At 44.5% G+C, this 14,995-nt stretch overlaps 1 protein-coding gene across 1 annotated transcript; it reads right to left on the reverse strand.

Annotated features, from left to right (window-relative positions):
* Positions 1-831: 831 nt before the first annotated feature.
* On the reverse strand, positions 832-11,761 carry LOC121276299 (biotinidase-like). The gene is made up of 3 exons (XM_041184560.1): positions 11,508-11,761; positions 5,158-5,307; positions 832-4,047 (listed from the first exon to the last, which is right to left on the reverse strand). Exons 1-3 carry the CDS (start codon positions 11,718-11,720, stop codon positions 2,851-2,853), a joined length of 1,560 nt encoding a protein of 519 aa, XP_041040494.1. The 5' UTR covers positions 11,721-11,761; the 3' UTR covers positions 832-2,850.
* Between the last annotated feature and the right edge of the window lie 3,234 nt (positions 11,762-14,995).

The raw sequence follows: 14,995 nt of genomic DNA on the forward strand, positions 1-14,995 counted from the left end.
AGTATGCCTCTTCAATTTTCAAGCAGTAGAGACTGTCTCGTGCTTTGCAGCTGTCTCTCTGGTTTTTGCGCCATGCCTAGTGTTAGGTTCCCATCCCAACTGAAGAATGGCTCCATGTTGCACACTCTGCAAAGTCTGCAAGACCCTCTCAGCACTCTCCATTGCTAGTGCTATTTCCATGGCTTGCTCCAAATCAATAATAAGTTGTGTAAGTAAATGGCGCTGAATGGTGTCGTCATGTACGCCACAAACCAAACGACCCTGCAACATGTCATTGAGTGGTTCTCCGAATTTGCAGTGCTCAGTCAACTGTTTCAACTTCGTGATATAAGGTGCGATTGACTCATCTGGGGCCCTAACTCTACAGTTGAACTTAAATCTCTGCACAATTACTAATGGCTGTGGCTGAAAATGTGTTTACATGAGGTCTACCATCTCGTTTCAAGATTTAGAATTGGGTGTATTCAGGGCTGTCAGACTAGGGATAAGGTTATATGCCTTGCTCCTGCAGACACTTAAAATAATTGATTTCTGCTTCTTCCCCACTGTTATTTAATTTATCATGAAATCAAAATCTAGGCACTCTAATTACTGGCTCCACTTTTCCATGGATGGATCAAAAGGGTTGATTCTGCTGAAGGGTGGCTTGACTGGTGAGTATACTTTTCTTTCTCCCCTTAAGAATTAATATATTCACATTCATGAGGCAAGGTGCAGCGTTGGAGCAATTTATCCTCATCGCCAATTGTAATAAACTTGATGTACTGACAGGTTTCTTACTTGAAATAGTTAACTTTATTTACAGAGCTCTTGTAGAAGTTACATGCTTGAACCAAGTCCACAACTAAAAAAGCTCCATCCCAAGATTATCCGTGCTTAGGGCTGATTCGTCAGGACAATCACATGACCCCTAAATGCAGTAGGAAAGATTTTGCCTATAATCACTACAATGAATAATGTAGGAAAATGTGAACTTGTCCACTTTATCAGGAAGAATATAAAAGCAGAATATTATTTAAATGAAGAGAGACAGCAGAATGCTGAGATACAAAGGGACCAGGGTGACGTTGTGCAAGAATCACAACTTAGCATGCAAGTATAGCAAGTAATAAGAAGGCATGTGGAATGTTAGCCTTTATTGCAAAAGGATGGAGTATAAAAGTAGGGGAGTCATGTTACAACTGTACATGACATTGATGAGACTACACCTAGTACAGTATATAGTTTTGGGGCCGGATTTTCGCTATCGAGATGAGTAATTGAGTCAGGAAATTTCCCGACTTGGCAGACCCATCTCAGTAGGCCGTGACCCATCAGATCAAATTTTCACTCAGAGGGTTGGCTGCAGGGTAGAGTCAGTCCAGCCATTCCAGAAACAGATCAGATGCTTCCAAAGGGGCAGTTGAGTGCCAAGCCTTGCTGATTAAAAGGCCCGTCTCGGTTTTCTGGGACTTTATTCCTGTTGTTTTGTTACAATTTAGGCCCTCCAGCCCTCACCCCTCACAACTCATCACCTTCCCCTTCTATTACCCATTCACTCATTCATCCACTCATTCACCCATTCATCCAATCACCCATTCACTGACATTCATGCTGGATCTTTAAACTAACAAAAGATAGTGCCGTAAAAAGGGAGTATCATCCTGTCACCCCCCCTGACGCTACAGCCTTGCGACGGATCTCTTCAATGGACGCTGTGCTCTGGTCTGGAGAAACCGAGGTGGGTCTTTTAATCAACATGGCTTGGAAAACTGGGCAAGAAATGCAAAGCAGTGTCGGGATATGGAAAAGTTTGCATGGAGCGGCAATCCAATGATGATTGTTGCTCTGTGGAAGATCCGGCCAATTATTTATTGCTATTCAGGAACTATCAAGACCGCTTTTCATCTTTTTTAGTTTCTTTAATTAAAATTTGGTTATCCCTTAAACTTCAAGTAAATTTTCCCTTTGAATATGTGAAAAAGCAACTCATATCACTTTATTTTGTCAATTCAAATCTCAGAACCAATGATGCATGGCTTCATGGTTTTGCATGTGTTTTTTAACATCAGGGACAGAAGTGTTTGTAGGTAATTTAGAGATAATATCCATATTGCCCCTTCTCAAGCACTTTGCCTTGGAGGATAATAATGGCCTTGAATAGGTTAGACAGAGTCTTTGAAAGGCAAAGTTAAAATCGTCACCTTGTTGTGACCTTTAATTTCTGCAAATTAGTTCTTAAATTCTTAAAAACTGCTAGATTTCTTGCTGCAGTATCAGTATGTATGTAGACTTGGAAATCATTGTCACTTGTTTAAAAACAAAAATGAGGAATCCATTGTGGTTCTGCCAAATGACATCAAATGGCATCTGGCAAGGGTCATACAGAAGGTGTGTATGTGCAGCACAGACAAAATTTTGATATCAATGTAGCACCCATAGAGCAGAAACTTTTGTCACTATGGAGCCTAAAATTGTTGCCACTGTCTGACTGCATTGGGAATCTTCCACATGGACAGTGGTTAATTGAGAAGTCAACAAAGTCTAAAGACTTTCACTCGAGCTATTGCACCGAGACCCAGAAACAAGTTCCATGGTAGTGCTGCCATCTGAAATAGGCTCAGTGACAATTCAGGTGATTATTGTGACAAAGGGTTATTGTCTTCTTCAAGTGGAACCTTTTGGGAGAAAAAGTATCATCAGTGTGTTATTTCTGACATCCCTTTTCCTGATGGAAGGAACTGCCTAAAACTCAGGATCCAACAAAGAATGTGAGGGCATTATAATTATAAAATATCTGCAAATTATTTGCAAAGATGCTATTATATTTAATTCATATCACACATTTGAAACAACCTGCATCGCATAAAGCTAATCTTTCTCGTACCATCTTCCATAGAATGCTGCAGTCACAAGACCTGCTGACATCCCCTTCTTAGTCATATAAAAATCATTGTTATCCCACCCCATGGTATCTGCACGATGAATTTTCATCTCACTAGCCAGTATTTCTGGATAAATATAGCGTGTGCTGAAATTCCCCCACAACTTAAAGTCTATGATATCGGAGGCAGTTGTAACACTTTGTCCACAGGTGTCATATCTAGAGCCTGCACACTTCACCAAGGCACAGACTTGCAGGTAGTAGATACCATCTACAGTGTGACGCCCATCAAAGGCTCCTAAAGCATACAGATCACTGGGTATGTTGCCACATTTGTAGGCTACATGGCAACAAAGGCTGTTGGAACAGACTTGCAGGTTACCTTCCTTGCCTTTCAAAGAGATAAATGTATAATTATCAAAAATCATCAAAGCATGAAAGATATCTCCAGGACTATCCAGGTGGGACAGTGTAGGATGTTTCAATGGCTCAATATTTTCTGGCTTTACTCCCCCCTTCTGTTGCTGAAGGACAGAAGGTTCAATATGTCTGTTCCTCTGAAGATAAGTTGATGTCCTCTGAGACTTAGACTGTTCTGGGCTGTGATCTTTGATGGATGTAATTATAGGGACCTTGGCAACCAGAAGTTTTCCTACACTGCTCTTTGTGTTGTAGTAATAGGGGAAATCTAAAGGAGTGTAGATGCCACTTCCTGTCATGTTGTATTCAGGATGATGCTGATTGGCTACAAGAAGGTTGATACCGAATGCAGCGGCAAATGCTTGATGAAACTCTATTGCAGATAAGAGAGGCAGCACGTTCATCCAGGCTGTGGGAAATACAATTTGTTTTACACCATAATGCTCAATTAAACTAACTGCTGGCTCATAGAACAATATATCAAAGCAAGTAAAGACGCCAAATCTTCCAGCAAAAGGTGTATTGAAGATGACATGTTGCACTGTCTTAGGTGTGTCATAAGCAACCTCTAGCATAAAAAGGTTCCATTTCTGGTATTTGGCTATGAGAGTGCCTTCAGCATCAAAAACCACATTTGTGTTAAATTGATATCTTCCATCTGCTGGACACTGAGGGTCACTAAGCTCACAGGTTTGTCTTTCCCCCATGTTTGCTACCAAATACATATTGCCATTTCTTGCCATACAGCTCAGTTGATAAAGGACCTACAATAAAACAGATATGGAAACATTACCACATTTTGTGATGAATGTACATTTTATTTCAACAGAATTAAAGGACAAGGAACCACTTTATGCTCCTCTCTGGAAAAATATCTAATCTCTTACAAGTATGTTTATAGTGGTTGACTTAACTCAACATGGTGAATCATTCCCATATGTTTAGGGAACTATGTAGCAAATTTAAGATGGATCCCTGAGGAAAGTAGGATAAAGATGAAGAGGAACACAATAGTTAGTCCACATGGGAAAGAGAAAGGAAAGGTTAGTTTTTTAGTAGTTAACCATTCACCTATTTGGCAGAAAGGCCAGAGCCCAAGGAACATCTTGCTATTCTATTAATAATTGAAATATTAGGTGTACTTTTGCAAAACTTCACTCAGTGTAAAGCCTCACATGCTGTGTGTGTATATTGAAATTTCTGTCATGGATTTCTGTCCATTAAAAGGAATGGATGGAAAATTGTTGAGGATGTTCTGAGTTTGAGTCCTTCTGTGTTGGAATCTAGGTGTTGGACTTGGTGCTTAGACAGACTGTAGACATACACTGGAATCTGCTTAATACTTTTATTAGTATTATTATTTTAGCACCAAATCTAAACAGGTTACAGAGTAGGCACATAGCTCCTAGGCATGATTCCAACCTCTCTCTCCTGTGTTAAAACATGACTGATTGGCAACTGTACATCATCATCTAGATCACAAATCAGTATATCCCATATGCTAACCCTTTATTCTAGAGAGGGAGTGCCACTCAATTCCCAATATACACTCCCAGTGGGCAAGCGTCCATATCGGGAGCATGATTTAGCAATATCAGCCCATCAAAACCAAAACCATTTCTAAAATCCAAATGGTAGTAGTTTATACACAAACACAGTCCTATAGGGAACATGCCATAAAATTTAAAGAAATTTACTAACTGATACCAATTCAGTATTCCAATCAAGAGATGTTGAATGTTTGCAAAGTGCCTTGGGTAAACTGGCATCAGTATTGCCTAAATGATTATAATTAATAGTTCCAAAAATGCTATAAGGATTCTTAAGATATAACAAGATACTTAAATTAAGAGCAAACTTCGTATAGCTCCTACCTCTGTATCATTATAGTCTGTTGGCTGCAGACAGGGATTCCACTGAACAACATTAGCATCTGGAATAGGTTCCAAATATGGAAAAAGAGCACTTCTGTTGGCGTGAAAGCCATGGATACCATTCTCTGGAAATACAATTATCTTAACTCCCTGCAGTATAGATAAAAAGAATAATTTGATACATTAGCATGATGACAATTATAAACAAAGTCCTAAATTATCATTCATACAACTGTAACAATCAGTTTGTCAGGAGAGTGCTGTTACAGTACGTACTGCAGGATAGTGCTAATGTGCAAATACAATCCAATACTTATTGGCAGGATAATGCTGACGTTATACTGTGCTTGCAAAGCCCATCCCCATATCAAACTAACAACTAATATAACCAACATCACTGAAACTGTGCTGTACTAAGGCTGGAATTTTCCATTCCCTCCAGTGGTGGGAATTGTGGCAGGCAGGGGCAGAAAATATGGAGAGTTTGTAGAGGCTATCAAGAAATCAGTTTGGAATTTTGTTCTCCCAACTTTGATAGCAGGTTACAGGCAGGTCAACTTTCCCACTGCTCTATGCCAGAGCCACGTTTGCATCTCATGAATGCTCATTAAGAGGCGAATGTGCCGGAATCACATGCCCATCCAAATTAAGTATGCCACCAGCGGATAATTAGAACAGTCTGTTTCACAACTGTATATAAGTGGTGTGCACCTGGCGAGCCTCACTTCATCAATGACTTCAAGGTATATAGATGCTGCCTTCACCTACCTTTAACAGCGGTGCTGCAATATTTCGAAGATTCTTTGATTCTGCGCCAAGGCTGGTGCCCATGAGGCACCAACACCAGAGAGAAGGGGGGAAGCCAGAGTCATGACAGCTGGGCTTGGCTAATAGAACCCGGGAGGGAAGGCGGGAGACAGAGGCATGACTGGGGTTGGCGTTAAAGGAACAGAGTGGAGTAATGAAAGACTATCTTGAGGCAAGAGTTATAAGACTGTCTTAGGAGGAGGAATCAAAGATTGTCTTGGGGCTGAGGCCACACCATTGCGGGGGAGAGAGAGCAGATTGTCCTGGGGCTGAGGCTACACAGTTGGGGGCAGTTATAATAGAATGGCCTAGCCTGTGCAGCCAGGTTAGAGGGGTCTGCGTGGCATGCATGTCTTGGTCCCCGTCTTGGGTGAGTGAAGGCCTCTCTGGCAGTGAAGGTCGTGCATAGAATGGTGTGTAGGGTGTGGTCAGCAAACTGAGGCATTTAGTCCTGGGGGCTGGAGTCAAAGTACTGGGAAGCAGAGTGCACATTAACATTGACAGGAGGCATCTGGAATCAGTAGGTCATTAGGGGAGGTGATAGCGTAGTAGTATTGTCGCTGGATTAGTTATCCAGAGATCCAGGGTAATGTCCTGGGGACCTGGGTTTGAATCTAGCCATGGCAGATGGTGGAATTTGAATTCAATAAAAATCTGGAATTAAAAGTCTAACCATGACCATGGAACCATTGTCAATTGTTGTAAAAACCCAGCTGGTTCACTAATACCCTTGAGGGAAAGGAAATCTGTCATCCTTACCTGGCCTGGCCTACACATGATTCCAGACCCACAGCTGACTCTGACATCCCTCTGAAATGGCCTAGCAAGCCACTCAGTTGTAAAAAACCACTACAAAGTCACAAAAAAGGAATGAAACCGGGCGGACCACACGGCACCGGAAATGACAACAGCAATCTCAGCCCTGTCGATCCTGCAAAGCCCCCCTTACTAACATCTGGGACCAAAATTGGGAGAGCTGTCTCACAGACTAGTCAAGCAAAAGTCTGACATAGTCATCCTCACGGAATCATACTTTACAGATAATGTCCCAGACACCACCATCACCATCCCTGGGTATGTCCTATCACACCGGCAGGTCAGACCCAGCAGAGGTGGTGGCACAATGGTACACAGCTGGGAGGGAGTTGCCCTGGGAGTCCTCAACATTGACTCCAGACCCCATGAAGTCTCATGGCATCAGATCAAACAAGGACAAGGAAACCTCCTGCTGATTACCATGTACTGCCCTCCCTCAGCTGATGAACTAGGGCTCCTCCATGCTGAACACCACTTGGAGGAAGCACTGAGGGTGGCAAGGGTGCAGATGTACTCTGAGTGGGGGACTTCAATGTCCATCACCAAGAGTAGCTCGGTAGCACCAGCACTGACCGAGCTGGTGGTGCTGGCCGATTCCTAAATGACATAGCTGCTAGATGGGGTCTGCGTCAGGTAGTGAGGGAACCAACAAGAGGGAAAAACATATCCAGGGCTCCCAGGGCAACTCCCTCATCTTCATCAACCCACCTGCTGCAGATGCATCTGTCTATGATAGTATAGGTAGGAGTGACCACTGCACAGTCATTGTGGAGACAAAGTCCTGCTTTCACATTGAGGATACTCTCCATTGTGTTGTGTGGCACTACTACCGTGCTAAATGGGATAGATTTTGAACAAATCTAGCAACTCAAGACTGGGCATCCATGAGGCGCTGTGGGCCATCAGCAGCAGCAGAATTGTATTCAAACACAATCTGTAACCTCATGGCCCAGCATATCCCCCACCCTATCATTGCCATCAAGCCAGCGCATCAAATCTGGTTCAATGAAGAGTGCAGGAGGACATGCCTGGAGCAGCACCAGACATGCCTAAAAATGAGGTGTCAACCTGGTGAAGCTATAATACAGAACTACTTGTGTGCCAAACTGCATAAGCAGCAAGTGATAGACAGAGCTAAGAAATCCCACAACTAAAGGATCAGATCTAAGCTCTGGAATCCTGCCACATGCAGTCATGAATGGCAGTGGACAATTAAACAACTCACTGGAGGAGGAGGCTCCACAAATATCCCCATCCTCAATGACAGAGGAGCCCAGCATATCAGTGCAAAAGATAAGGCTGAAGCATTTGCTATAAACTTCAGCCAGAAGTGCCGAGTGGATAATCCATCTCGGTCTCCTCTGGAGGTCCCCAGCATCATAGATGCCAGTCTTCAGCCAATTCGATTCACGCCACGTGATATCAAGAAATGGCTGGAGGCACTGGATACTGCAAAGGCTATGGGCCCTGACAATATTCCAGCAATAATGCTGAAGAGTTGTGCTCCAGAACTTGGCGTGCCCCTAGCGAATCTGTTCCAGTACAGCTAAAACACTAGTGTCTACCTAGCAATGTGGAAAATTGCCCAGGTATGTCCTGTACACAAAAAGCAGGACAAATTCAACCCAGCCAATTACTGCCCCATGAGTCTACTCCCCATCATCAGTAAAGAAATGGAAGGGGTCATCAACAATGCTATCAAGCGGCACTTGCTTAGCAATAATATGCTCACTGACACCCAGTTTGGGTTCCACAAGGGCCACTCAGCTCCTGAACTCATTACAGCTCACCAGCATCACATCATCTCTGCCAGGCAGGCACCAGTGCAGATACTAGCACCTCGGTGGGAATTAGATCTTCGGCTAGTGTCCCGGGGCACAGTGGTGAGGGCACTTCACACTCGCTTGAGTTGCGGGCAGAGATAGAGAGTGCCCAGGGCGCCAGCAGTCAGTGGACTGCTGGGGGCCAGGCACATGCTAGGTCGGTGGCTGATGATGTGTCTTTGGAGTCGTCTGTGAGGCAGCAAATGCTGGAAGTCCAGCAGGGTATGCGGGAGGATCTGGCAGATACATAAGGAAATGCTGGAGGAGTCCATACGAAGTATCACCGATGCAATGAGCCTCATGGCTGAGTGCCATGCTTCCTCCATGGACAGAGTGGCAAATCTCGTGGGAAGGTTCCTCCAGAAGAACAATCAGGGCCTCTTGGGGTTGCGCTCAGACCTGTAAGCCTTCACAGCGGCATTAACCTCAGCTGGTCATTGCCCATGTGAGAGATGGTTTGGGCACCAAGTATCCCAGTTCAGTGCCCATCCTTCTACGGTGAGCAGGGAGGTCCAAAGTGACCTCACGTTGGTGCAGCAGCTGCCTGTCATCTCTGTGGGCTCCTCTCAGGGTGCTCCGGATGAGGGTAGCAGCTTCTCTGCCCCTCTGCCAGTGACCGTGACATCCGATGAGGCTGCAGCGACTGGGGAGATGCCAGCTGTGGAACTGGCAGCTCCCTCCCAGGCGGGGCCCTCAAAGGCTCCACAGACCAGAGGATGGCTGCCAAGGTCATCGAGGCCAACAGGACAGCACAGTGAGCAGGCTGTATCAGATGCCAGTACCAGCGAGGCGACAGCACCTAGACGTAGCACCCGTAATTGTAAATTTAAGGCACATTAGGCGCACCACGGGTTTCTCACTGGTGCTTTTATATTGCCCCATATTAGTTCATTTAAGACTTGTTGTGATGTGCAACACTTTTTTTTAGTTTCTGAAGTTACTTTTGTCATCTCCTTAAATTTTGCTATGTAACCATGCCTCAGGGTGATTCCTTACTTCTGCAGGTGGATGGGAACCCATGATGTTATGAGTGAGTTGTTTGACATTGAGCTTTATTGACAAGGGCCTTAGTTCATGTTACAATCCAGGCAAATTTAGCACTCAGGTATCGAGTATGGAACCTGAGCCCTGGCATGTGTTAGAGGTCCATCTGTGGTGGGCAAGCTGAAGATTCTTTGGATTAAAACCTCCTGGGAGTCCCTGCCTCTCTGGAATATGCCCGGGTCAGTGCCTACCCCCTCAGCATTTCCCTGTGCGTGCTCATCCTCGGACTCACTACAGGACTCATCGTTTGCATCCGGAGCAACTGCGTCTACGTCTTCTTCCTCCAATGCGTCGCCTCTTTCCAGCACCAGATCGTGGAGAGCACAGCATGTAACCACAATCAGTGACGCACAATCTGGGGGGGTATTGGAGTGCGCCCCCTGAATGGTCCAGGCATCGGAAGCGCATCCTGAAAAGACCGACGGTTCTCTCCACCACAGCCCTTGTGGAGGCGTGGCTCCTATTGTACCGCTGCTCAGCTTCTGTTCTTGGATGGCGGAGAGGCGTCATGAGCCACCTTCTGAGGGGATAGCCCTCGTCACCCAGCAGCCATCCATCCAGCCAGGCTAGAGGACTGAAGAGCCATGGTACCTGGGAGTGTTTGAGGATGTAGGCATTGTGGGAGTTGCCTGGGTACCTTGCACAGACTTGTAGAATCAGCATCCTGTGATCACACACTATCTGCACGTTCATGGAGTGGAAGCCCTTCCTGTTCACAAAGGCACCGGGCTCACCTGCTGGCACCTTGATGGCCACATGTCTACAGTCAATTGCACCCTGGACGCAGGGGAAGCCAGCAATGGCCACGAAGCCTCTGCCTCGCTGTGTTTGGCTGGCCTCGTCTCAGCCGTAGTGAATGAAAGTCAATGCACGCCTGAACAGGGCGTCTGACACCAGCTTGACACAAGTGTGGACAGCTGACTAGGAGACTCTGCAAAGATCACCCACTGACCCCTGGAAAGAGTCGGAGGCATAGAAGTTGAGGGCAGCAGTGACCTTTAGCGCCACTGGCATGGGGTGCCCACCCACACAGTCGGCGCAGATCTCAATGCCTACCATCTGACAGATGGATGCCACTGTCTCCCCTGAGAGACGGAGCCTTCTTTGGCACTGCACCTCAGACATATTGATGTAGCTGCTTTGCTGCCTTGTATACCCTGGCAGCAGGATAGTGGCGTCTTCTGCAGCCGCTTCCATCTTGGACTTCCTGTTGGCCTTGTGCCCATTGTGCCTGTGCCTGTCCTCCCAAAGGTGGCTCCCCTGGAGGCTGAATGTGGACTCCTAGCCTCCTCCCCCTTCTGGCCCTCCCTTCCCCCTCAGAGGAGTTGCCTCCAGTGGAGAGCACTACTCCCATTCCCAGGCTAAGGGAAGGCTTCCTGAAACCTGGAGGCCCCAAAAATGATCCTTAGAGACTTGACCTGAAGGCTGTTACTCCTGTCCAAGCAGCTGGTATGAGTTTCGAAGTATTCCTGCTCACACAGGCAAGTATCAGTAACTTTCACAATTAAATATCTGACAGATAACATTCACAACCACACTCACTCCTCTTATCCAACTCGTGGATGAGGTTTATACAAATATCTCCAACCCGCCTGCCCGTTGTGCCTGTGCAGTGTCCTGAAGATTGCTTGGGCTCTGAAAAATTGCAGTCAATTGCTGCATCAAGGGCCTTAACTACATGAATACTTATGCAGGTGCACAATGGAGAACATCGCACACCCACCCACCCTAAAATGCTCTTGTTCCTGTGGGAACATTCTGCTACAAACTTCTACAAACTTCCTAATCTAATCTGTTTTTAATGCAGCCACAAATGCTTTGTACTAAACAGGCAGATCAAACTTGAGAAAGTTGCTTTACCTGTTTGCTTGCTTCATGAACTTGCTCTTGGTATTTGTCCAGGTTTTTCTGCATAAGCCTCAGTGCCCCCTCACGTGTGGAAGGGATCATTGAGTTTAGCTCTAGCACTGTCGGGTGTTCACAGACCGCCGCTTTGTAAAAATCCAGCCCCCATACTGGGATTACAAAGCATTGCCACACCAACAACAGCCACCTCAAGCAAAATGCCCCCATGCCTGAATCTAGATGTTTTAGTGCAACAATAAGTTGCAGCAGTGGACTCCTGAGGTTAGCCTGAATATTTATACTTGAAACGTTGCTCAACAGTTAATGTCAAACGTGTATTCTGCAAGAGAGGTGTAGTCAGAAATGATCTCACCAGCCCAACATCATCCCTCATTTACTGGGAAGTATCAGACTCAATTAAACAGTATGTGAGCTGGCCTGTCTGAACACCACATGGAGCAATTGTTGGTGTTGACTAGTAAACCCACATCCCATGGACTTTACTGCATTATTGCTTCCTTACACTTACCACATCAGTAAATCTAGTCACTATGAAGTGTGCAAGTTGATGAAAATAATTCTATTTCTAGATCCTTTTAAATTGAGATGCTGAGCTCATGGGTCACAGCCAGTTGTGCAAGCTTCAAATCAGCTGACACACTCCTCAAACAGCTGCCAACTCTTAGGTATTATATATATATAAAACATTCTCTCAAAGTGACTGAATAAGTATCCATTCAATTTCTAGACTTCTTCGAAAGGCTTTGGGATTACATTTCGCAACTTAAGTTTGTTTTTTTATCGGAAGTGATATCCAACGGCCTCACTTATGAAAAGTAATTGCAAAGGTCATGAACTTTCCTGTTTTTATCCAAGATGTAACCCTGGTTGCCAATCATTTACCTTTTGTACCAACACTGGATTTTCCAACTGAAAAGTAGAACACTGCAGATGCAGGAATTCTGAAGTAAAAATGCTGGAAATAAATCAGGCAGCATCTGTGGAGAGAAATAGGGTAATATTTCAGGTCGATGAACTTTCATCAGACTAGGGAAGGTTAATGATAGAATAGATTTCGAGGAGGACAAAGGAAGGTCTGTGATTGGGTGGAAGACAGGAGAGATTGAACCAGAGAAGAGTTCATCTAGCCCATTATCAGATGTAGGAGGAAATGTCAGAGAGTTGGCATTCAGCCTCTGTAAGATAGAGGTCAGTTTGCCAGACAACAACAGCACCCTTTTGTCAGCAGGTTTGATTAAGCACCAGTGTTCTGGACTCAACTTGAGTTCAACAATTTCAGACTGTAAAACCTTCCCCATTTTGTTTCCTTTTCTTTGCATGTTTGGGTTTCTTTTTTCACCCTCTTTCAGACAGCAGGCCACCTGCTCTCGGCACATATTTTGATTTTTTTTGTTTTCTTTCTTGCCCTGTCACCTTTTCCTTTAGCCCTAAGACTAATCCTTCTGTCATTCAATCCTTCCTGTCTTCCACCCTATCACAGACCTTCCTTTGACCTTGTCCCACCCATCTCTTCCCAAAATGCAATTACATCTCTAATTTTTCCCAATTCTGATGAAAGGTAATTGACCTGAAATATTGGGGAGAATTTTCTCCCTGTTGAGCAGGCCAGTCAGGAGTGGTCGTGGAGCCGATCGCCGCCCACGATCGGCTCAGCGCCACCATTTTACATGAGCGGGCCAATTAAGGCCCGTCCAGCGTGTTGCATGGCCGTGGTGCTCAGCGCTACCTGTGCAGGAGGGGGGAAGTGGGAGAGTCTGCAAAAGAGTGTAGAAATCTCCTTGAGCTGTCTCAGGGAGATAAAGTTCATATGAAATATTTGAATAAAGAAAGGTAAAAATTATTTAGACATGTCCCCTCATGTGACAGTGTCACATGAGCTGGGACATATTTATGAAATGTGAATAAATTATTTATAGATTTTATTAAATCTTCAGGAAACCTCATCCCAACCATGGATGAGGTTTCGTGAAAAACACGAAGGCTGCTTAGGCTCTTCACCTACGTTGATAATTAGTTTAATTGGCTTTTTAATGGCCTTAACAGTTTGGCCTTTGACAGTTTGGCGGGTGCTCAGCCACCTCTGCCACGTGCCAGCCGAATGAAAGATCTGAATGACGCATGGTGATGTCGGGACACGTGCCCTACGTCACCGCGCATCATTTTATGCGTAGGTGTGTGAGGCCCACCCCCCCCCACACCAACACGAAAATTCTGGCCATTAACTCTGTTTGTCTCTTGTCACAATGATATGACTTGTGCGTGAGTAAGATCATTCTGTAATTTCAGTGACTAACCAAACATATACTGCACTGTTTAAAAAGGACTTCTTTCAAAGACAAGAAAATACACTGACTAAAGTTGACTGCCTCAAGTCCCCTGCTATCTGGTATCGTCAGTGATCAGTCTCTGGAAAGTTCTAATGTGGAATTACAATTCTGACTGACAGCCAGCAGAAAATACAACTTGTATTCCGTGCAAGTGGGATGAAAATGAACAGACTCTCAAACATGAAAGGCACCGTCTCCTGTTGACTTTTATACCATTACTCCTCAAAAGTTTCTGAGATGAGATATCAAAATGTAATTACCTGTTCTACAACACAATGACTTCAGGACACATGGTCATCAAATTCCTCTGGAATATACAGCGAGCCAGGTTTTTTAAGAAATGGTACAAGAGATGACACCAAAGTTTTCAGCAGAAGAAACAGGCTGAAAACTGGGCTCTCTCCCTGTCTCTCCTTTGGAAGAAATGTGCATTGCTTGGTTTGAGAAGCCAACTACCAGAAACATACCAGTGAACTGAGATCTCATAATAATTGCAACATCTTCTACATCTGACTGCATCTAAGAAACCAGCTAACATAAATCAGCTGCAATGTCTAAAATCTACGCCTCAAGGACAATCACAGGACACTTAACCCTATATTCTTTCACCTTTTTATATTCGGACTCGAACTACTCTTATCTCTGGAGATATGTGCGTGTGTGTCTGTGTGTGTGTGTCCCAAATGATTTATTAGGGCCAAATGCTTGATGTTTTGTTTTTATTACTTTTTCTCAGATTAATAGTTAATAAATTTTCTTTCTTTAACTCAAGGAAACTTTGTTTGATTGGCCACTTATTCCTCACAGGTTCATTAATTATGTTCTAATTTGTAACAGGCATATCCTCATGAAAAAAAAACTTAAACCTTTATTGTGACCAACCGAGGGGTTTGAATACAGGAAAGCTAGTTCAGTTGTAATTCTCTCCACTGATTTTGCCTGGTCAGCTGAATATTTCCAGCAGTTTCTGTTTTTATTTTTGCTTTTCCAACCCAAATTTACACTATCAGCACAAATATTGGGAAAATTTGTTTATGGGCTGTTTGAAGTCAGTCCTATGACCTTGCTGCAATGCATCATGGAGTGGATTCAGGCAACCTAAAATTGGTTATTTTCTCTGGCACCCTACCAAACAGCATATGCAGGCACCAAAAC

Source organism: Carcharodon carcharias, chromosome 3, assembly GCF_017639515.1.
Source record: "Carcharodon carcharias isolate sCarCar2 chromosome 3, sCarCar2.pri, whole genome shotgun sequence".
Lineage (NCBI taxonomy): Eukaryota > Metazoa > Chordata > Chondrichthyes > Lamniformes > Lamnidae > Carcharodon > Carcharodon carcharias.

Bases quoted from the DNA above. Each gene is read 5' to 3' on its own strand.
- LOC121276299 (XM_041184560.1), bottom strand. From the start codon at position 11,720: ATGGGGGCATTTTGCTTGAGGTGGCTGTTGTTGGTGTGGCAATGCTTT. The intron at 5,308-11,507 runs GTAAAGCAACTT...TCTATACTGCAG, and splicing joins TTCATGAAGCAAGCAAACAG to GGAGTTAAGATAATTGTATT. The intron at 4,048-5,157 runs GTAGGAGCTATA...GTTTTATTGTAG, and splicing joins CAGACTATAATGATACAGAG to GTCCTTTATCAACTGAGCTG.